The following is a 24,180-nucleotide window of genomic DNA, read 5'->3' on the forward strand; positions in this document are numbered from 1 at the left end:
AAAAATACAAATCCAGGGTGGAACTCCGCTTTAAACTTTTTCAGCAATTTGAGCAACAGTGGCTCTTTTATTGGGTCAGACTACACAGGCCAGCCTTCACTCCCCACATGCATCAATAAGCCTTGGCCGCCCATAACCCTGTGATCAGTTGAATAGTTTTACTTCATTGGACCACTTTTGATAGGGCCTGACCACTACAAACCAAAAACATTCCACAAGAGCTGCAGTTGTGGAGATGCTCTGACCCAGTCTTCTAGCCATTACAATTCTGCCCCTGTCAAAGTCGCTCAAATCCTTATGCTTGCCTTTTTTTTTTATTCTGCTTTCAATATCTCAACTTTAGGGCCAACCTGTTCATTTGCTGCCTGCTCATTGTTACTTGATAGTTATTTACTTTACTTTACCTGTCAGTGATCACAAGTTGCTTCCTGGCTTCTTGACTAGGACAAAATTAATGTCCTACATCCCATGAGTCTTCACGGACATTTTATTTTTTTCTCCTGGAAGAAGGGGCTTTCTCAGCTAAGCTCATGCCTGAGCTAAGGGCAGATGGATTCCAGGAAGTACCTGATACATGAATCGTCTGCCCTTACTCAAGATGGCCGTGGCTAGAAATTCTTTGTTTTTTTAAAGTGAGTTCTCAACAAAATGGCATGGGGACATGGATGGATGAATTTGCTTTGAATATTAAAAATGAATTAAGCAGTATTTTTAGCTGTCGGGGATTAGATTAAGTTCCACTTTAAATGTTTTGCTTAGCTGTCAAGTATAACTTTTCTTCTCTTCCCAGTTTGATGTTGGCATACCCTCCATGACAAAGTGCTGCAATCAGCATGACCGCTGCTATGACACATGTGGTAGCCTGAAGAATGAATGTGATGAGCAGTTCCAGAACTGCCTCTCCAAAATATGTCGAGATGTACAGAGGACCCTGGGTATTGCAGAGACTGTGAAAGGTAAGTAGCTTAAATTTACATATTTTATTTGTAAGGGTGTAAATGCCTGGGACTCTTTATGATACATCAAGCAACATCTGAATCAGTTGTCCTTTTGAGGAAAACGGAATTTTTGTAAAATCTTACCTGTAAAATTCCTTTCTCTGAGTCCTCCGACAGTCGCCGCCTCTTCATATTCTTCACATATGGGGTATTAGACTTTGCTCCGAAGGAGTAGCTAGGCAACAGAATATGTTAACAATAAAGCTTTAACATATCCCACCCTCAAGGGGTGGTCCCCTCAGTCAATACCCTCCTACTTCCTGCAACCATATCTCAGTTTTAGTGGAATAGCAGTAGAGTATACAATCAAACCCCAAAAGAGGGGCGGGGGCGGCGACTGTCGGAGGACTCAGAGAAAGGAATTTTACAGGTAAGATTTTACAAAAATTCCGTTTTCTCTTACGTCCTCCGACAGTCGCCGCCTCTTCATATTCGTCACATATGGGGACGTCCCAAAGCAGTGCAAACATGAGGGGTGGGAAACGCATCCGCGCCGAAAGGCAACGCAGTCTCCACATCAAAGAAAGGAACCTTACCAAAGGAAGGAAACCAGCTGGGCAACAGCAAAAATAAGTGCTCAACAGGAGCAACAACCCAGGAAAAGACAAAAAAACCAGGGGATACAAAAGATATCCCAACAGCCAGGAGTCCCCAACAAGGGACCCTAGGGAACAGCCGCACTAAGAACCTTGCGGCCAAAGGAAGCATCCGCCGATGCCTGAACATCTACTTTGTAGAATTTCGTGAAAGTGTGCACGGTCGACCAAGTCGCCGCCTTACACACCTGGGCTACAGAAGCCCCATGACGACAGGCCCAAGACGTACTCAGAGATCTAGTAGAGTGCGCCTTCACAGGCACAGGGGGAACCTTCCCCTGCAAAGCATAGGCCTGTTCAATGGTCTGCCTGATCCATTTGGCGATGGTAGAGGCCGAAGCCGCCATGCCCTTCCGAGGACCCTCTGGAAGAACAAACAAGGAGTCCGTCTTACGAAAAGACTCAGTCGATTTAAGGTAAACCCTTATCGCCCGAACAACATCCAGAGAGTGCAATCTCACCTCCTTTGGATGTTTAGGCTTCGTGCACAACGAAGGCAAGACAATATCCTCATTAAGATGGAATTCCGAAACTCGTTTCGGAAGAAAAGAAGGATTAGGTCGCAAGACCACCTTATCCAAATGAACAACCAGGTACGGAGACTTGCAGGACAAAGCCGCCAGTTCCGACACTGCGAGCCGAAGTGATCGCCACCAAAAAGGCGACCTTTTTGGACAACATAGACAACGAGATCTCCCTGATCTGTTCAAAAGGAGCACGTTGTAACACAGATAGAACGAGATTCAAGTCCCAAGGGGGCAAAGGATCCCTCCTAGGAGGAACCAGATGCCGCACACCCTGAATAAAAGTGCCAACCAAGGAGTTGGAAGCCACGGGACGTTGAAACAGAACGGCCAGCGCAGACACCTGACCCTTTATCGTAGCCAGCGCCAAACGCTGATCGACACCCGTCTGAAGGAAAGACAGCACACGGGAAACCGAGTACGTGCGGGGTGAAAACCCCCTGGACTCACACCAGGCAAAATAGGCCTTCCAAGTACGGTAATAAACCTTCCCCGAGGAAGACTTCCTCGCGTTGATCAAAGTATGAACGACCTCTGGAGAGAGACCCTTCTCCTTCAGAACCTCGGTCTCAACAGCCAGGCCGTCAAAGCCAGCGACTGTAAAGCAGGATGGTAAATCGGTCCTTGAGACAGTAGATCGTCTCGAAGAGGCAGACGCCAAGGGGCGTCGACCGCCAGATTCACGAGGTCTGCGTACCAGGACCGGCGAGGCCAGTCCGGTGCCACAAGAATCACCGTGCTGCGTTCCGAGTGTAACCTGCGAAGGAACCTGGACAGCAACTGAATCGGTGGAAACGCGTACATCAGCCTGTACTGATGCCACGGGGCCACTAACGCGTCCGACGCGTCTGCCCGAGGGTCGCGCGTCCTTGCCACGAACCTCTTCACCTTGTTGTTGAGGCGAGACGCAAACAGGTCCACATCTGGAAGACCCCACCTCGCGCACAACGTCTGGAAGACAGCCGGATGGAGAGACCATTCCCCCTGATCCAGGGTCTGGCGACTCAGATAGTCCGCCTGCCAGTTCTCCACTCCCGGAATGTGAACCGCCGTTATCGCCGGGACATGAGTCTCGGCCCAAGACAGAATGTCGGCCACTTCTCGAGCCGCTCGGGCACTCCTGGTGCCCCCTTGGTGGTTGATGTAGGCCACCGCCGTGGCATTGTCCGTCTGCACCCGAACCGGGCAACCCTGCAGCCGGTCCGTCCAGCGATGAAGACAGAGCCGTATCGCACGCAATTCCAGAATGTTGATCGGAAGGGAAGACTCCCCCTCCGACCAAGTCCCCTGGGCGGACAGAACGCCCAGAACTCCACCCCAGCCCGACAGGCTGGCATCCGTGGTGATTACCGTCCATGAGATCGGACGAAACGACTTGCCCCCGGACACCAACGGGGACTGGAGCCACCACAGAAGGTTTTCCCTGGTGCGATGACTCAACGAGATCTGAAGATCCAGAGATTGAGGTCGCCCGTCCCACCTGGACAGGATCTCCGCCTGGAGACCCCGCGTGTGAAACTGCGCGAAAGGAATCGCCTCGAAGGCCGAGACCATTAATCCCAGACATCTCATACACGTCCGCAGAGACGAGTTCGGAACGTCCCTGAGGAACCTGACTTCCTCCTGAAGAGTTCTGAGTTTGTCTTCCGGCAGGAAGACCTTCGCCTGCACCGAGTCCAGTATCATTCCCAGATAGGGGAGACGAACCGACGGACTCAGTGTCGACTTTGGAACATTTATCGTCCAACCAAACTCTTGCAGAGTTTGCATTGTGACAGACAGGTCCTCCTCCAGACCCTGTCTGGTCGCAGACCGAACCAGAATGTCGTCCAGATACCCCAGGACAGAAATGCCCTGGGCCCTCAATAATGCCAGAACCGGTGCAAGCACCTTGGTGAAGACCCGCGGAGCCGAGGCGAGACCAAAGGGCAACGCCACGAACTGGTAGTGATCCTCCGCAATGGCAAATCGAAGGTACCTCTGATGACCCTCGAATATGGGGATGTGAAGGTACGCATCCTTCAAATCGATGGAGGCCATGAATTCCCCCGGAACCAGGGCAGCCACCACCGACCGCAGGGATTCCATGCGGAACTTGCGAACCCGCACAGAGCGGTTCAGAGCCTTCAAGTCCAGAATCGGACGAACCTTGCCCTCCTTTCTGGGCACGGTGAACAGATTGGAATAAAACCCCCGAAACCTGTCCCGATGAGACACCGGAACCACCACTCCCTGAGCCCTCAGGTCCCGCACCGCCAGGTGCAGATCCCGCAGGCGCTCTGGAGACAGTTGAAGATTTGAGGGAAAAAATCTGCTCTCCGGCCGAGAGAGAAACTCGATCTTGTAACCAGATCGAACGATTTCCAGAACCCATCTGTCCCGCACACGGGCCAACCAGGGCTGAATAAAACCGAGCAAGCGTCCCCCCACCCCAAAACTGGGTGAGGGCGCCCCTTCAGGCCGAACTGTTATGGGCTGCAGGTCCGGATTGGCCGGACTTCTGTTTCCCAGACCAGGGCTTCTTCTGAGAGCCTTGGCCTTTGAACGGTTTGCCCTTGTAGTGCGGCCGAAAGGCACGAAAGGACCCCTGAGGGGGCCGAAAATTTGCATGCTTCTTCCCAGAAGCCCCCTTAGCCTTGGGGAAATGGGGCAAGAGAGTGCTCTTACCCCCGGTGATCCCCTTAATCAACACATCCAGGGACTCCCCAAAAAGGCGAGACCCATCATAAGGCAGATTGGCTAAGGTCTTACGTGAAGATTGGTCCACCGACCAACATTTCAACCAAACCAGGCGGCGAGACAACACCGCCACGCTGTGCACACGTGCAGCCAACGGAATCAGGTCCAGGTCCGCATCACACAGATACATGACACCCTGGTGGATCTGATCCACCATATCCAGGGTCGCCGCCGAGGCCGAATCGGCCACTAGGACGCGCCTAAGCATCTGCGTCCAACTTGCGCTCGCCTGGGCCGCCATGAGAGAAGCAAACAGAGCCTTAAGCATAGAACCCGTAACAGAATAAGTATGACGGGCAAGAGACTCCAGTCTCCTATCCGTGGCATCACGGAAAACAGGGGAACCCTCTGCAGGAATCGCAGTGGCTTTGTTCAAAACCGCAATTGCATGATCCACTGGCGGAGGCACACACCACCGTTCATCAGTGGCAGGCGAGAAAGGATAACGCAGCTTAAATTTACTTGGTACCGCAAAAGGCTTGCGCAGATCGCGCCATTGATCCTTAACAGCGCGCTGAAAATCAGCATTGCAGGGAAAAACCTGCGGCGTCCTGCGTTTTCTCTGCGTCCCATAAGCCGCCAAGGCAGCGGGGGGACACACTTCGTCCTGCAAACGCAGCGTTTGCTTAATGGAAGCAATCAACTCATCCATGATTGCAAGCTCTTCAGGCGAGCCAGGGGGAGAATTATCGACCCCCTCAACTTCAGCCTCCACCTCAGACCCCACTAGATCAAGAGAGGAGCGGGACCCCGATAAGGAGGTCCCTGCCAGAACAGCCCCATCACCTTCACCCTCAGAATCAGAGGACAGAGCAACTCTGGGCCGTTTAGTAGATTGAGCAGCCACCAGCATTTGCACCTGGGCAGCAAGGCCAGCCACAATAGTGGCTAAATCCCCCCCTGGGGGGGAAACAGCGGTCCCCTGGCTTTCCACCAATACTGTAGGAAATTTGCCCTCCTGAGAATCCATTGCCCCTGTAATGCCAGACAACCAAGGGTTAACTGCCCCTTTTTAGCAAGCGCGGCAAGCGCAGCCCACCGCACCACACTTAAGCACAATGAGACCCCCACAGGGAATATGCAAACTGAACACAGGCAATGGATAGCAAGAACAGAAGGATAAAACCTGAGGAGACCCTCGCTGCTGCTGCTGCCTCGATCGGTGTTCCTGGAAAGAGGAAGTGATGCTGCCAGGGCGCTCTATGTAAGCCTATGGAGGCTACAAGAAAATGGCCGCCAAGCATGTAAACCATGCGGCCGGAGCGGGCGCCGGTAAAATGGCGTCGTTTGGCGCCGAAAACGCCGCTCCACAGTGCATTAAAACACACACATTACATCCCAATATAAGGATACATGTTAGATCGCCGCAGCGATCGCTGTATATGCCCAAACATGCCAAGAAAAAACATGCCCCACAGCACACAGCTTCTCACACTGCCCAGCCTGACACACACAGTGTCATACAGCTCCCCCCCCCTTGCAGCCCACAGCATGCAGCCGAGAGATAGGGAGACAAGCAGCGTGAATAGAGGCAGGTTACACAGTCCCAGACTGATACCCCCCCAGACAGACAGGTCCCCACATAAATACACTTACCTCACATGGCGTGGGGAACCCGCACAGGCGAACAAGCCGCTGCACATGAGGCAGGGAGAGTCGCAATTCAAGACGCACACAATGGAGGTTAAGAAACCGCACAGCGTCCGGTGAGGTAGCCACCTCACCAATCATCCCTGCACCGAACAGGGATGGGTCGTTCACTATGCCAGGAGCGTTACCTGGCTGAACGCTCGATGGCAGACTGGGAAGCCACTGACCCACGACCTGCGACCAGGGGGATCAGCCCGAGACCCAGTCCGCATGATCCTCTTCGTCCGAAGAACTAACTAACGCTGACAAAATAACAGCTAATGAAAGGTAGAGAGAAAAACTCAAACAAAATATTAAAAAGAAGAAAGAGTCTGGGACAGAAAGTCCCAGCACAGAGAGAGCCAGCCACTCCTGACAAGCTAGACATTAAAACTGAGATATGGTTGCAGGAAGTAGGAGGGTATTGACTGAGGGGACCACCCCTTGAGGGTGGGATATGTTAAAGCTTTATTGTTAACATATTCTGTTGCCTAGCTACTCCTTCGGAGCAAAGTCTAATACCCCATATGTGACGAATATGAAGAGGCGGCGACTGTCGGAGGACGTAAGAGAAAGTCTCCTTTTCAGACCTGCTCTTGACACAGTAATTAGCAGTGCAACATAGCGATTGTACTGTGCTCCTGTCTCAACACAGGAGGTTAGTAGAAGGTACAGAAGGACCTTTTTTTTTTTTTTTTTTCAATTTACTACAGCAGTATTAATATGTAGACAAGCTCTTCTCCCACTCAAGCCATAGTGCACAAAGCAAACCCCCCTCCCTCTCTCCCTCAGTGTTCTCTTTAAGGTGTTTCTCCTCCTTCATGCCCCTTTCCATGAGTGGGGGCTGCTTGTTCATTTTTTTTTTTTTTTTTTTTTTTTTTTTTTTATTCTTGCAAAGTCAACAAAAATACAAGTGGTAAGCATAAAGAGCAGCGGTGAACAATAGAAAATAGAGCCAACAACGACCCAATACTGGTAGAGTACACATTTGATCACCGTCGGCACATAAAACTTTGCAAATGATACTAAATTTTTAAAAGATATGTCACGCAGTAAGCGCAATAAACTGAGAAGTAACTGAGATTTTACATAGACGTGGGCTCGGGGGTGTTGAAACCCAGGGCCTCATTAGAGGGAGTGGGTGTAGGGAGGAAAGGTTGAAAGAGAGGGTTAGAGGGGAGGGAAGAAAAGATGGAGGAAGAGAGGGGGGGGAGGGGAAATTAGGCAACGGGTAGAGAAGAAGACTGAGTTTTAGAGGATTGCCGGTGCGTTAAGGCCCAGTCGGCAGGAGGGTAGTTAAGAGCCTCCAGACGCCTGTAGGTAGGCATCATGGCAAGTGAAATGTAGCCATGGCATCCACTTATCCTTAAACTGCTCTTCCGTGTTATTAGTGGCTGTCAATTCTTCCATACGGTAAATCTCTTTAACTTTGGCATACCACAGGAAATGAGATGATGGGAGAGTTTGTCTCCACAACGCGGGAATACAAGCTTTAGCCGCGTTGAGTAATTGTAGGGTCAGAGATTTTTTGTATTTCTGCAAGGGTCTCCCCGTCAAGTGGAGCAGACAAGCCGCGGGGTTATCTCGTATGTCAACAGCTGTCAGTTGGTGGATGGTGTCCGTCACCTCTCTCCAAAAAGTGCCCAACGCGGGGCAAGACCCAAAAACATGATACATAGGGCCACTCCAGAATCTCATTGCCAGCATTTATCCCGGCTGGATGTATCAAATTTATGTAGCAAGTAGGGAACTCTGGACCACCTGGTGAGCGTATGTCTAAGTGGTTCACCTGTCAGGCAGAGTCTCTCAAAAGCTGTTGTCGGGCAGGGAGCGTATCCTAGTTTCAAAAAAGTCTGGAGAAAGTGTCGCAGTTGGTCACCTCGGAGCAGATCAAGAGGTGGATCTGAAAGTCGAGACAATTCCGCCGCAGTGGGCATGTCTCCCCTTGGCCAAGAGGGATCTCCCTTGACGGCCCAATCTCCGCAAGCCCCCGCCTGGAAGGCCAGGGGCAAAGCCAGGGTTACCTACAATGGGGGTCATCGGGGAGGGCAGAGGCGCAATATCCATAGTGCGAAAGACCTCCCGAACCACTGACACCGTGGCCCCCTGCCAGAGGGTGCTGCTGCAAGGTGTCTGGCACAGAGCACGGCAGCCAGGGAGTGAACTTGAGCGGCCCATCCTTCTCCATTGCCACCTACCTCTTGGACTCCCGGTGGCAATGCCAATTAATCACCCTGGAAAGATGTACCGCTCAGTAGTATCGAAGCGGGTCAGGAAGGCCCACACCCTCTCTCACCTTTTGGTATTGACAAAAGTTGCAGCTTTATCCTGGGGGCTTTAGAGACTGGGGGAAATAGAGACTGTGGCTGTTGGAAAAATAGGAGCAGGATACGTATCAGAATGGCCTGGAGGACATATAACAACGTGGGAAGAACATTCATTTTCGGGGCGCTGCACCTCCCGAACCACGATAAGGTTAGGGGATGCCACTTCTGAAGGTCCAATTTTAGAGATTGGAGAAGGGGTAGGAAGTTTGCCTGGTAGAGGTTAGCTGGGTCTAGTGTGAGATATGCCCAGGTACCAGATAGATGAGTCTGTCCAGTGGAATGGGAAAGAGGCACATAACTGAGTGGATGACCCGACTCGGAAGTGTGAAGTTAAGAGCCGCCGATTTAGGAAAGTTAATCTTCTAAATTGTTCAGCTCTGCTTTAGAGATCGACCTATTTAAAGTCATCACTGATCTATCGGGGGGCTGATATGCACTTTCCTCGACCTATCGGAATCGGCCCTGGCGGGTACCGATATTGCCATGACGTCATCGCTTATGTTGCGCCTCCGCGCACTGGGCAGCATCCGCGGCCTTCTTAGTCAGTCTCCCTCAGCCTCGTTACAGTGTGTTTTACCCACCACAGCCACATGCTGTGCACAGTCGGTCGGGACAGTGAGGGATCTTCTAGTTCTTATCAAAATCACAGTGCATGTTGTGTAACACAGCCGCCGCAGCCCCCCACCACCCACAGCTGCCCGGTGCCAGCCAGCCACCCAGTCCCACACACCCACAGGCCTGTGTACAAACCAGCCAGCCACAGGCCCTGCCTGACTGTACCAGCTAGCCAGCCACAGGCCCTGGGCCTGTACTTGCCAGCCATCCGCCCACCCACCACAGTGTGCCAGCCAGCCGCCCACCCAAGGGTGCCAGCCAGCCATTTTGTTTAAGCCTATATTAGTGTCTTTTCAAGTTTCAATGGAGATGGATGGAGACAGAAAAATTAAAGTGTGGTCTGGGACTATTTCTCTTCTCCATCTCCAGGAAAATCAGCAGCACTGTGCAACTCTTGCAAAAAAAATATAAGCCTGGGATCAATAACTGCAAAAACCAAAAATACGTCTAATCTTTGGGCCCATCTAAGAGTTCATCATGTTGAATTGTATAATGCAGGACAGAGAAAACAAAATGAATCACAGGTGAAACATCACTATCCAAGGCAGCAATAACCGATATGTTTCAGAAAAAAAACAGGTGGCTAAAATCTGATGGAAGATCCCAACTGCTGGACAGAGTAATCGGAGATGATGATCACTGATAACCAGCCATTTACAATAGTGTCTGATTCTGGATTTAAGCATTTGCTGCCCATACTTGAGCCAAGGTACACACTGAAGAGTGACAAATGTTATCATACTGAAATGCTGCAAAACATTCATCAAAAGATCGTTGACAAAGTAAAGACTATGCTGCAACCAGAGAATGCTGGCAACTCACTCTCATTCACAACTGATTGCTGGTCAGGACAAACAGAATCACTAAAGAGTCTTACATGCCACTTCATTGACAGCGGATGGACAAGAAGGCATTTGGTGTTGAATGCAAAAGTGATGCAAGGATCCCACACTGGGGTGTACATTAGAGAAATGTTTCTAGGCATGCTAGAAGAATGGGGGAATCACCAAAGACTGAGTGATGCTTGTGCTGCGAGACAGCAGAGCGAACATGGTTAAAGGTATGAGACTTGCTGAAGTGTCAGACCTCAGTTGCATGGCACACACCCTCCAACTTGTGGTAAATGATGGTCTGTCAAACTAGAAAGCTTTGCTTGACATTATTAGCATGCTGAAGTGCGCAGGCCATTTCCACCATTCTATTCTAGCCAAGCAGCAACTGAGGGACATTCAGGAAGACCATGGCCTACCCAAATACAACCTGATACAGGCTGTTTCAACACAATGGAACTCAACGCTACACGTTCCAAAGGATGCTGGAGCCAGAAGCGAGCTCTCACTATATATTCTGGTGAATATGGACTTGGAGAAAATTCTTGTCCTACTGCTGATCAGTGGAACCTAGTAGCCAACATTATTGAGACGCTCCTACCCATTGAGGAAGTGACACTAGAGGCGAGTCATTATGACACATCTTTGTCCTCTGTCATCCCATGTGTGAGAGTCCTGAAGATGATTCTTCAACAGAATGAAGGACATAACACACGTGGCATTAAAGCATGTAGGCAGGCCATGAGGGACAGCCTCGTCAAACAGTTTGAGAAGCCTGGGGTAGAATAAAAATGTTGTGCTGCATGTCTTTTGGATCCTCGATACAAGAACCATCCTTTCTCTTCTGATGATGTATTGGCCAAGGCAAAACAATGGCTGACAGAAGATATTCAACAGAAGGTGCAGGAGGCTCCTCCTGACGAAAAGAAAAGTCAAGAAGTGAAGGTTTCTGATGTGGAAGAGCAGGATGCATGAGAACAATGTCCAAAAAGACAACGGACAGAAGAGAAAATTTAATTGTGGTCAAATAGATGCCATACGTTTTTTTATTGGGGCCTCAGGCGGCGGATTCATCAGAATCTGCAATAATGAGCCTGGATGATGAACTTCATCTCTATTTGAAGGAACCAGTAATTGACAAAAGAAGTGGTGATCCTCTTCAGTGGTGGAAAGAAAATGAGGCACGCTACAAAATACTTGCTTCTCATGCTATAAGATACCTTTCTGCTCTTCCTTCCTCGATACCAAGTGAGCGTGTTTTTTAGTGAAGTGGCAGCAACTTATGAAAAGAAAAGAAGCCATTTAACTGGTGAACATGCTGAAATCTTATGCTTTCTGCACTATAATATTATTCTACTTCACTGGGAGTATTAATTTAAAAGTGTAGTAGTGGTAGTGTCTGTCCACCAGTCCACTCCATCCACTGTCTAGCTTTTGTCTAGCTATTTTTTCTAGCAGTTTTGCGCTGACTGCGCTGTGCTGAAGTCAGTGCAAAACTGCTAGAGAAAAAGCTAGACAGTGGATTGGAGTCAGTGGAGTACTGCTGCAGTAGTGCGCCACTCACTGCTGCAATCATTTTAAATCAGTACTGCAGCAGTGATTTAAAATTATTGCAGTGAGTGCCCTACTGCAGCGATAGTCCAATGACTCCAGTCCACTTACAATTTCCCCCCTCCCCCCGCATTTTCACCAAGGTCATGGCAGAGGCCTTGGCATCCTTGCGACTCAGAGGTATCTCAGTCATTGCTTATCTGGACAATCTGCTTCTGTTCACCCCGTCTCAGGAAGAGCTGTCCAGGGACCTACAGAGGGCAAGGCGATTTCTTAGAGAGCCTAGGGTGGCTCCTGAATCTGGAAGTATCCAGCCTGGTGCCCGCGCAAAGGGTCCCCTTTCTGTGCTACTAATTCGTCTCCACTCTGCAAAAGGTCTTTATGCCTTTAGAAAAGAGCCAGAAGATAGACAGGGTTATGAGTCTTTTTACACAGCAATCAATCTATATTGATAAGTCAAGCTATGTCGGCACTGGGGTCGCCGACAGCTGCAATTCCAGCAGTACAGTGTGCAGGTCTTCATTTCCGTCCTCTACTATTATTCATCCTGGAGGTATGGGACCACACACAAGGCAATCTGGAGTCCTTAGTGTGTGTACCAACACGTGTAAAGAGATCCCTCTGGTGGTGGAGAAAGGTCTCAGGGCCTCTCTTGGGTCCCAACAGTATCCAGAATCGTCACTACGAACACAAGTGGCACAGGGTGGGGAGCACGCCTGGACTCCCAACAGATGCAGGGACCCTGGAAGAGCAAAGATTCAAAGCAATCTTCAACTTGGAGAGAACTGAGAGCAATAGAGCTAGCTCTCAGAGCCTTCCAGACAGAACTAAAAGGACACGAGGTGCAGGTCCGCTCAGACGATTCCACTGTGGTTGCTTATGTCAACCGACAAGGGGGAACGAGGTGCAAGTCTCTGTAGGCTCATAAGGAGAAAATTGTTCAGTGGCCTGAAGCCCAGCTGCTCTCCCTGTCGGCAGTTCACCTAAAAGGAGAATTGAGCCAGTTCCTGAGCAGGAAAATCGTAAGGGAAGGCGACCGGAGCCTCAACCAAGAGGTCTTCAAGGATCTCACTCAAAAATGGAGAGTGCTGTGCGTAGATCTGTTTGCCTCTCTGCAAAATACAAAATCTCGACTCTTCATCTCCCTACACAGGTGGGACAGGGCTCCTGGAGTGGCCCCCCTAACTCAAAGGTGACATTTCCCCAAATGCTATGCGTTTCCCCCGCCGGTGCGAATACCGGCAGTCTTGAGGAAGTTTCAGGAGGACGACACTACCCTGATCCTCATGGCACCACATTGGCCCAGGAGACCGTGGTTTTCGGTCCTGAAAAACTCTGGCAGTGGAACCCCCCCTGGATTCTACCAGTTTGGTAGGACCTTCTGTCGAAGCCCAGCTTTCTGTCCTCAGGTAAGGTGTTGGAATCTCGCAGCCTAGCTTCTGAGGAAGAGTTGTTGAAAAGCAAGGGGTTTTCGGATCACCTGGCGGTGATTCTGCTTAGTCGCAAGAAAAATGAACGCGGGCCATTTACTTTAAGACCTGGAAGCATTTTAATAACTGATGCGCAGGAAACTCCTTGGATGTAGGAAGCCCAGTGACAGTACTGGAATTTCTACAGAGTGAGGCATAATAAAGGGTTAACCCATAGCACCCTAAAGAGCCAAGTTTCAGCAATAAGTGTCTTTTTAGACGCATCCTTAGCCAAAAACCCTTGGGTAATTTGTTTCTTTAAGGCCTTAAACAGGCAGAAACCAGTGAGTAATCTCCCTTTTTCCATGTGGGATCTATCTGTGGTTCTATAGGCTCTTAGGAGAGCCATTTGAACCTTTTACTACATGTGCGGTGAAATTTTTAACACTCAAAACTGTTTTTTTTTTGGTTTTGGTGGCAATCACTACTAGAAGGGTTAGTGAACTAGAAACGCTTTCTATTAGAGCTCCGTTTTTCTACAGGTTTTTTCAGATTGCATTATTTTTAAAACCGATACGTCTTTTTTACCTAAAGCCATCTCAGTTTTATAGAGATCCAAGAAATCATTTTACCAACTTTCTGTTCAAATCCTGTGAATGAACAGGAGAGTAATTTTCATAAGTTAGATGTTAGAAGGTGTGTCCTTCATTACATAGCTTGTACAAAGGAATTTAGGAAGTCTGATTCCCTCTTTAGTCTATTTGCTGGTGCTAGTAGAGGGGCTAATGCCTCTAAACGTTCTTTAGCCAGATGGCTAAGGTTAGCCATTTACCAGGCCTATTCTTCTAGCGGGAAGGATGTTTCGGTAGGTATTAAGGCACATTCCACCAGGGCTATTGAAACTTCCCAGGCAGAAAGAGCTGGTGCTACCCTGGAGCAGATCTGTCGGGCAGCAACCTGGTCCAGTTATGCAACTTTTACCAAGCATTACAGGCTGAACCTGTTGTCCGCTAAAGATCAAGCTTTCGGGCGCAAGGTCCTTCAAACGGTGGTCCCACCCTTAGGGTAAGTACTCGCTTAGGTGGCTGTCCTGAAAGACGATAGGGGAAAAATAGAGTTACGCTTACCGGTAACATCTTTTCCAGTAGTCTTTCAGGACAGCACTGTTACCCACCCGAAGAAGGTCTGGACATAAGACGATCAGAAGATAGGGGGTTGGTATATTTGTCTTTGCGCCTCCCCAGCTGGCCGGAGGTACTCTTGAAGAACTGAAGGGAGCCAGCTAACAGGGCTTAAACATGTGAACGGGGCAGTGTTTCCTGAGAAGGGAGGAGCCAGGGTCTCTCAAAGGTGGCTGTCCTGAAAGACTCCTGGAAAAGACGTTACCGTTAAGCGTAGCTATTTTATTTCCTCCTGTTTTTTTCTTGTGAGATCTACGATCAACTGCCGGACTGGGTGACTGGCTGGAAAATCTAGATCCAGTGGTCACCCCAGTCTGGCCAGCGAGCACACGCAGGCCTTAGCACCGCTCTAGGTCGGGCGTGACATAGCTCGACTGTATGGGGGCTGGCCATGCGAGTTAAATGCTTCGCGAGGTGTCGTACAACCTGGCCTCAGCCTGAGTCGCACTGTTCCTCCTGGCCAACAACCCCCCCCCCCCCCCCAAATTTCGATGGAGAGGAGGATTTATCTGGAGCAGGCCCACCTGGTTTCTGGTATGGTGAGTAGCTGTCCCTCCCTCCGCCCCTGGAGGATTTTGGGGTGGACTTGGGACAGTCGCACCCCCCCCCCCCCTGTTTTTGCTGAGCCCTCAGTTTGCCCCCACCTCCAAATACACTGGGGCTGTCTGGTCACTGGCCTGGGATGGGAGCAGGGCGCTAACTGGTGATGGGGGCCGGGGGGTGCGCCGCCGGCGACCAGACGATCCACTGTACAGGGGGGGGGGGTTGTACCTGGTGAGGGCTCCTGCCAGGGCCCCCTGTCCTGCCTGGATCTGTTCTTGAGGCCTACTCTTCCAATTCGGAGTTCCTGTATACCTCGTGGTACCGCCATTTTGTGGTAGCCTGTGTATTCCTATACATGACGGCCATGTTTGTTTAATTTGGCCATTTCCTTGTGGTTTGCCATTGCAAATAGCGGTGGCCATGACAGTGGAGCCCTGTGGGAGGCGATTTCGGCGGTAGGAGCCCCTCCTTATCCCCTGGTGTTGACTCCTGGATCATTTAACTTCCTGATCACCGCACATATAGTGCAGATTCTCCTACTGGTTGCAGGTGCCTGTATCGGTGGGTGTTGAGCCTGGTGGGGTCCTCTGATGAGGATCCCTCTGTGCCTTGTGCTTGGTGACTGGGTGGTGCGGCCAGCGCAAGGGGGTTGGTTCTTAGCAGTGTGTTACACCTTTTTGTGGAGTCCCCCTAAAGTCTTTGGAGCACATTTCCCCACCTGATCCCCTCTGAGGCTGCGGGGCCCTGACGACGGTCCCGGAGTCCCTTTTGTCCTGGATGGAGGCGGCTTGCAGATGACAGGCTAGCAAAAAGTGCCCACCGCCTTCCCCTGCCTCATCTGTCTCATCAGATGCTGAATCTGATTCTGCGGACGTGGGTCACCCTTCTGGATCTGGGACCACGCGCCTGGAATCATCTGATGGTGAGGATGATTCCTCCACATCTGCGACTGCGCATTAAAAGGCGCTGGTGGATGCACTGATTGTATCTGTGTGTGAGACCCTGAAGACAGAGTACACAGCTGAAGCTGCGGCAGTGGTGCAGGTACCCTTTGGCACTCACAAGCCATCCAGAGCGGCAAAGATGTTTCTTTTCCCCTTATTTTGACAGGATTGTCGCTAGAGAGTGGGGACAACCAAAGTGTCCCTGTGGGGTTCCTAAGCGCTTTATTCCCTCTTCCCTTAAGAAGTGGACTGTCCCCCGGTGGTGGACCCTCCAGATTAAATGAGGCAACCATGATTCTGGATGAAGAGTCCTCGGCCTTTAACCACTTAAGCCCCAGGCCTGTTTTTCACACTCTGTGTTTACAAGTTAAAATAATTTTTTTTTTTTTGCTAGAAAACTACTTAAAACCCCCAAACATATTTTTTTTTCAGAGACCCTAAAGAATAAAATGGAGATTATTGCAATATTTTTTATCACACCATATTTGCACAGCGGTCTTCCAAACGCAATTTTTTTGGAAAAAATTCACTTTTTTGAATTAAAAATAAGATTCCAGTAAAGGTAGCTCAATTTTTTCCCATAATGTGAAAGATAATGTTACACCGAGTAAATAGATACCCAACATGTCATGCTTCAAAATTGCGCACACTCACGGAATGGCGACAAACTTTGGTACTTAAAAATCCCATAGGCGACACTTTAAAAATTTCTACAGGTTGCCATCTTACAGTTACAGAGGTGCTCTAGGGCTCCAATTATTGCACTCGCTCTAACGATCGCGGCGATACCTCACATGTGTGGTTCGAACACCGTTTACATATGTGGGCGGGGTTTCCGTATGCGTTCGCTTCTGCGTGCGAGCTAACGGGGACAGGGCGCTTTAATTTTTTTTTTTTTTTTTTAAATTGATCATTTTTATTCCTATTGCAAAGAATGTAAACATTCCTTGTAATAGAAATAGGCACGACAGGACTTCTTCTTTTTTTTTTTTTTGTGAGATCTGGGGTCAAAAAGTCCTCAGATCTCACAAGTACACTAAAAGATGAAAAAAAAAAAATGGGCCTTTAAACCGGTTGCTAGGCAACGTTTGCCGTCGCTCTGGTCCTCCAAGACCATAGAGTCGAGTGAGGGCAAGCTTGCCCTCACTCGACATCCTGTCTGTGAGGATCTGGGACCGGATCTTTTTCCCCGCTGCCGGCGGGTCCTGGGATGCAGCGGGAGGGGGGTCACCTCTTCCGCCGACCCAGAAGGGTGATCCCGCGGCGAATCTGCCGCTGGGACCACCCTTATCGGAAAGCCGACCGTCTGCAGTTTAAAAAAATACCAGGGTTATGGCAGCTATCTGCTGCCATAACACCGGTATTTAGGTTTAAACTGCCGAAGTAAATAGTCGTTGGAGCGGTCGTTAAGTGGTTAAGGACCCGGCTGATGGCCCGCACTATGTACACCTTAGCTGGTTCGGCAATGAGGCCAGTATTTACCATTGCCCTTGTGTTGCAAACTCTGACCTAGTGGGCTAAGTTCCTATGCCATGACCTGGAGAGTGAACAGCTCCCCCTGCCTTTGCTGAGCTGGCAGACAAGCTGGTCCAGGGGCTGAAGTTTATCTGTTAAATTTTATAGCTCAAATGCTGGTTAGCGGACCAAACTTCTAAAAAGGCCTTGACTGATCTTCCCTTTTAAGGAGATCGCCTGTTTGAAGCTACTCTGGATGACCTCATTAAAGGGCTCACAGGGGGGGAATTGTACCTTTCTTCCACAGGCTACGAAGGGCAAGGAACCTTGTTGTAGATGTGGACCTTACTTCTCCGCTCATAAGATTTTTCTTCCCTCCAGGGTCGACTGACAAGGGCTCAAAGCCTTTCAGGGCCTCCTCTGGCGGATCCAAACAAACCTGGTCTGGCAAGCCAAGCGGGCTTCTCCAGACCGGCAGACAAGGCTCCTTCTGCATGGAGGTGCATCCTCACCCGTATCGGGGGTGGGGGGGGGATGTCTTCGCTGGTTTCCGGACCCGTGGACTTCCCTGGTACATAACAAGTGGGTCCACAAAGTCATTCAGGCTGGCTACAAGATTGAGTTTCATTCTTGTCCTCCGACAAGGTTTTTTCCTTCCAACGTGCGCCTGTCCCCAGACCAGACCTGTTTCTTCAAGGGGTGATTATCCCTTTTCTGACTGCAGAACATTTTTAGGATTTTTACTTAAACCTGTTCACAGGCCCCAGGAAGGAAGGCAAAGTGTGTCTAATCCTGGCCTCAAGACGCTCCATGGAGTCCATTCGAACAGTGGTGGCATCCCTGCGTCAGGGGGGATTTCATCGCTTCCTACATTCCAATATGTGCCAGTCGCCAGCGTTTTCTCCACTTTGCTATGGGAGGGGAGCATAATCAGTTTGTGGCTTTACCCTTTGGTCTTGCCTCGGGTCTTCACAAAAGTGTTTGGCTCCAGTGCTAGTCTTGCTACGCCAACGGGGGATCGTGATACTGGGCTACTTGGACGATCTCCTTCTGCGAGCCCCATCTGCTCTGGTGGAGAACCTGGAGAAATCTGCGGGAATTTGGCTGGATTCTGAATTTTCAGAAGTCTGCCCTGGTTCCGTTCACAAAGCTGGACTATTTGGATCTGACTCTGAAGTCGGCCATAGCCAGAGTGCTCCTTCCTCTGGACAAACGCCAGAAATTGCAGACTGCAATTCGCCTCTTGCTGTCCAACAATTGGTCACCCCTCCGGACTTGCATGCGGGTGCTGGGCCTGATGGTATCTACCTTTTTGAGGCAGTTCCTTTTGCACAGTTCCATACGAGGTCCCTACAAAGGGAGATTGTGACCAAGTGGGACAAGACTCTGCAGTCTCTGGACAATCGGATCCGGCTTGATCGGGGAACAAAGGAGTCCCTGATAAGGTGGCTTCGCTCTCCGGCGCTTCGGCTAGGAAAATCCTTCCTCCCCTTGTATTGGACAGTGGTCAACACGGATGCCAGCCCGTCCAGCTTGGGAGGGGTCCTCGGCCAGGATTCTGTTCAGGGGATCTAGACGCTGGAAGAGTCCAGACTACCAATCAATGTCCTGGAACTCTGAGCAATCAGACTGTGTCTGGATCTTTGGACAGATCGTCTTCAGGATTGTCCAGTGTGCATTCAATGGGAGAATGCCACGGCCGTGACTTATGTCAGTCACCAAGGGGGCACAAGAAGTGTCCTCCAGGCTCTGGAGGTAGCAGGCAATCTGAGGTGGGCAGAACAGTTCGTTCCAGCCTCTCTGCCGTACACATTCCCGGGGTGGAAAATTGGCAGGTGGATTTTCTCAGTTGCCAGGTGTTGGACAACGGGGAGTGGTCCATTCACTCTGAGGTGTTTCATCAGCTGTGTCTCCAGTGGGGCACCCCCCAGGTGGGTGTTTTGGCAAAGGTTTGAGGCAAAGGGATTCCAGTCATCTTCATGGCCCCAGACCGGCCTCGCTGGGCTTGGTACACCGATCTGGTGCGGCTTGTCACCAACATTCCTTGCAGGCTTCCTCTCAAGGACAGATCTTCCATCCTGCATTACAATCGCTGGCTTTGACAGCTTAGTTGTTGAATGCCAGGTGCTAAAAGGATAGTTTGTCTGAGTCTGTGATTCCTACATTAAAAGCTAGGAAATCTACCTCGAGGAAGATCTACTATTATACGTAGAAGACATACATTGCGTGATGTGAGTCCTTTGGGGTTCATCCTTGCTCCTTCTCGGTGTGTTGGGTCTTAACCTTCATTGGGGGGGGGGGGGGTTGAACAGAAATGGGCCTAGAGTATCATCAAGGGCCAGTTATCGGCCTTGGCGGTCTTTTTCCAATGACCTTTGGCCACACACAACCTGGTGTGTACTTTTCGTCAGGGTGTCCGATATTTGGTTCCTCCAGTGCGGGCTCTGTTGCCGCCTTGGGATCTTATTTGGTGCTTTCAGTGCTACAGAAACCTCCCTTTGAAAATATTCAGGAGATTCCCCTGCTTATGCTGTCCCAGAAGGTGGCCTTTTTGGTGGCTATCACCTCTGCGGACAGGGTGTCAGAACTGACGGCGTTATCCTGTCGCTCATCCTATCTGGTGAGTCACAAGATAAGGTGGTGCTTTGCCCCTGTCCGTCATTCCTTCCTAAGGTGGGCTCTGGCTTTCATTTGAATGAAGACCTTGTGTTGGTTCCCGTGTGTCCCAGGCCTAAACATCCGAAGGAAATTGCCTTGCATGCCTTGGATGTGTGTCGGGCAATTAGGGTGTACCTGGCAGCTACAGAGTCTTTCAGGAAGTCAGACTCTCTATTTGTGCTCACGGATTGACCTCGCAAAGGGTTGTCCGTTTCCTCTGCAACCATTTCCAGGTGGATCAGACAGATGGTGGTTCAGGCCTATTCCATCAGGGGTCAGGTTCCTCCTTTCCCTGTCAAGGCACACTCTACTAGGGCACTTAGTAGGGCTGCTAAATTTAATCGAAAGATCGATGCATCGCGATTCGACCCTTCGCGATTCTGCATTGATGCTGCGACCCTCTTAATCGATGTTCTAATGACGTCATGAAGCGCAGCCCCCTCCCTCTCCGCACAGCGATGGCTCTTTAAAATTTGTAGCCGCGCCCTCTTTTGCCGCCTCCCGCTGACGTCATCCCCAGTCGCCCCACGTCACTGCAAGAGGAGACACGAGGAGCGAGTGTCCCTGACTGTTGGAGAGGAGAGAATGAGATGGACTACGGTGTGCAGTGTTCACGTTTACATTTTACACATGCCTGATCCCTCCAGTAAGCTGACACTGCACTCCGCTTATCACATGCAGTGAGACACTTCCCGATCAGCAGCTGCACAGATTGGGAAATGTCTCACTGCCTGTGATTACCGGAGTGCAGTGCCGGCTTCCTGGCGGGATCGGGCACGTGAGGACTGTCATCTCTACTCTCAGACACTCAGTCTGCTGCGGGAGACTTGAGTGTCTGTCAGAGCAAACATCCCCCGCTCCCACATGCATGCTGGTCGTCCTCCTCCTCCAGCGACTGTCTGTCCTGACTCCTGACTGTCCTCCAGCAAGTGTCCATGTGTCCATCCTCCTCACACAGGCCTCTGTGGGCAGAGGGAGACCCCGAGTCAGCGTCCTGGACCCCAACTCCCAGTCCTCCTTGGCTCAGGCGTCTGCAGTGACTCTCATCATCAGTGATCAGGTACTAATCTAAGTCTTCATACTATTACAAATGTTGTTAACAGGACACTGCCAGGGGGAGTGGCAGAGCCAGGTGAGGGGAGCACACTGAGGGAGAGGGGGAGCCGGACTATCCGTTTAGGTCACAGCACCGCAGATTCTCCAACCCGGATATCCCTGAGGGAGACCCCTATCCAATGCCATGTATATAATATATATCACATCTCTGATATCCCTGAGGAGACCTCCATACACCAGTGTATGGGGGTCTCCTCAGGGATATCAGGGATGTGATATATACATGGCAGTGTATGGGGGTCTCCTCAGGGATGTGATATATACATGGCAGTGTATGGGGATCTCCTCAGGGATGTGATATATACATGGCAGTGTATGGGGGTCTCCTCAGGGATATCAGGGATGTGATATATACATGGCAGTGTACGGGGGTCTCCTCAGGGATGTGATATATACATGGCAGTGTATGGGGGTCTCCTCAGGGATGTGATATATACATGGCAGTGTATGGGGGTCTCCTCAGGGATGTGATATATACATGGCAGTGTATGGAGGTCTCCTCAGGGATGTGATATATACATGGCAGTGTATGGGGGTCTCCTCAGCAATGTGATATATACATGGCAGTGTATGGAGGTCTCCTCAGGGATATCAGGGATGTGATATATACATAGTGGTGTATGGGGGTCTCCTCAGGGATGTGATATATACATGGTGGTGTATGGGGGTCTCCACAGGGATGTGAGATATACATGGTGGTGTATGAAGGTCTCCTCAGGGATGCGATATATACATGGTGGTGTAACACCACCATGGATATATCACATCCCTGAGGAGACCCCCATACACCGCCATGTATATATCACATCCTGAATATCCCTGAGGAGACCCCCATACACCGCCATGTATATATCATATCCCTGAGGAGACCTCCATACACCGCCATGTATTTATCACAACCCCGAGGACACCTCTATACACCACCATGTATTTATCACATCCCTTAGGAGACCTCCTATATGTTTGCAGTGCACTATGGGCTGGGCATGGGCATTGGGCAGTAATCGTGATGCATCGCGGAATCGAATCGAATCGCTGCCCTAATAATCGTAATCGAATTGAATCGTGAGGTAAGTGAAGATGCGCAGCCCTAGCACTTAGTGCCTCCTGGGCCTTCCTTCTTCAAGTGTCAGTGACGCCGGTTTGCAAGACGGCCAACTGGTTGCCCGTGCACACTTTTACAAAGTTTTATAAAGTGGATGTGTTGGCATCTGTAGGTGCTTCCTTTGGCTGCAAGATTTTGCAGGCAGCTGTTTGAGGACCTGATCCTCTTTGAGGATGTATTGTTTTTTTCAGATGGGCTCCAGTTGTTTTGGTTGAGCCCCTTTGGCTAATGTTTAGCCTTGGGAATTTTTTTGCCGTTTCCCACCCCTCATGTTTAACACTGCTTTGGGACGTCTCATTGGTCAAGAATGACAGGAGCTGTGTCCGTAAATGAACGAAAGAGAAAATGGCATTTTTGACTTACCGTAAAATCCAATTTTTTTTTATGTTCATTGACTGACACAGCACCCACCCCTCTGTGGAGTTATAATTCTCCTGTCACTGCTTGTAACAAAACCGAGTGACTATAGCAGGGAGAGGGAGTACACCCCCTGGGACTGCCCATGGGTGTAGCCAGAAGGTTTTTTTCTGCCTAGTGCCCTACTCCTGTAGGGGGCAGTATAACCCAGTTGTCAAGAATGACAGGAGCTATGTCCGTCAATGAACATCAGAGAAATGGATTCTACGGTAAGTAAAAAATCCAATTTTTCTATTGGGTGAGTTGGATTTTCCTAAATCAGAAGATTTTTATTTTTTTCTCCTTTTTTTTTTTTTTTTTTTTTTTTATCATGTTGGAATACCTTTGTACAAAATGAGTGGTCCTTCAATAGATGTCATCTCCTTTTTTATTTCTTAATTTCTTTTTCTTTTTTTTTTTTTATTTCTCCATTCTGCTTACTATAATAAATGGTTATAATTTATTACACCCAATAACATTTTGCATTTTGAAAGTAATTTTTTTTTTTCTTTCTCTTAGCTTGTGAATCTACAGTGGATCTCCTGTTCGATGCAGTCATACATTTGGGATGCAAACCCTTTATGGAAAGCCAAAGAGCTGCTTGCATCTGTCCCTATGAGGAGAAGATAGACCTTTGAAATAAAGACTTCTGGATAGTCTTTGCAGTAATGAGCCTGGATCTGGAATACTTGTCCCATTTTATTTCAATGCATTTTGTATTATGAAGGAAACCTATATTTTTGTTCAAGTTGTGGATAGTTTCTAGAAAAATTATATTCTTGTAATTTCCTCACATAGATATGCATACATAAATGTATGCATATGCTTTTATTGTACATTTGCTAACTGGATAATTTAATGAATAGGATTTTAAGTTTCTAACTATAATAAAAATGTGTAAATTGATATTTTTATTTTTTTCTTTTCCATTTAATTTTAGCCATATTCCTATTGTCCCCTAGAGCCAGGTACACTGAAAATGTCAAAATGTTATTTCACTGACTGATCAGACACGTTTACCCTTTCACTGCCTGGGTCTGTTCAAATTTGGTATCTCAGGAAAGCATTTTCTTTTGGGAATATTTTGCTTTATTCTATTAAATTTATGAGTCTTCTGTTTTAAAGTTTTGTCGTTATAAATCTGTGCCCTTTCATTTGTTAACATTTCATTGGGAAATTTTTGAAGGAACAATTTAAACTGTGCACTTTAATTCAATTAATGTTTTTAAATCTCAGGATGGCCCTTTGTTATCCTGTAATGTATAGTGTTTGTTCTTGTTTATTTGTTGTTTTGTATAATTTAGCTTAAATAAACTTGTTTTAAAATGTGCCTTGTCTATGAGTAGGTGCATTCAATTATATAACCGCAATATTCTACTAAAAGAGGCTCAATGTCCTCTTTACCAGCCCTTAAGAACTTACAGTAGCTTTCCACGGTAGTCTGGCAAATGCATAATATATTGACTATATAAAAAAAATCTATATTAACCTTATATGTAAAAGGAAAAAATGGTTAAGGTTGGAGGGACAGTATGTCATTGGTGGTTTAAATGTGCAAAGACCC

The 24,180-nt window shown here is 49.1% G+C and overlaps 1 protein-coding gene across 1 annotated transcript in view; it reads left to right on the forward strand.

Annotated features, from left to right (window-relative positions):
- The window catches only part of PLA2G12A (phospholipase A2 group XIIA), a 71,174-nt gene extending 47,723 nt beyond the window's left edge, over nt 1–23,451 (forward strand). Inside the window, exons 3-4 of the mRNA XM_082243357.1 lie at nt 791–956; nt 23,136–23,451. Coding sequence (XP_082099483.1) covers nt 791–956; nt 23,136–23,254 — 285 coding nt within the window. The 3' untranslated portion in view covers nt 23,255–23,451. The remainder of the gene's footprint in view (nt 1–790; nt 957–23,135) is intronic.
- Nucleotides 23,452–24,180: the final 729 nt, after the last annotated feature.

The sequence above is a fragment of the Pelophylax lessonae genome (genome assembly GCF_965119305.1).
Source record: "Pelophylax lessonae genome assembly, chromosome: 1".
In the NCBI taxonomy this organism is placed as follows: Eukaryota; Metazoa; Chordata; class Amphibia; order Anura; family Ranidae; genus Pelophylax; species Pelophylax lessonae.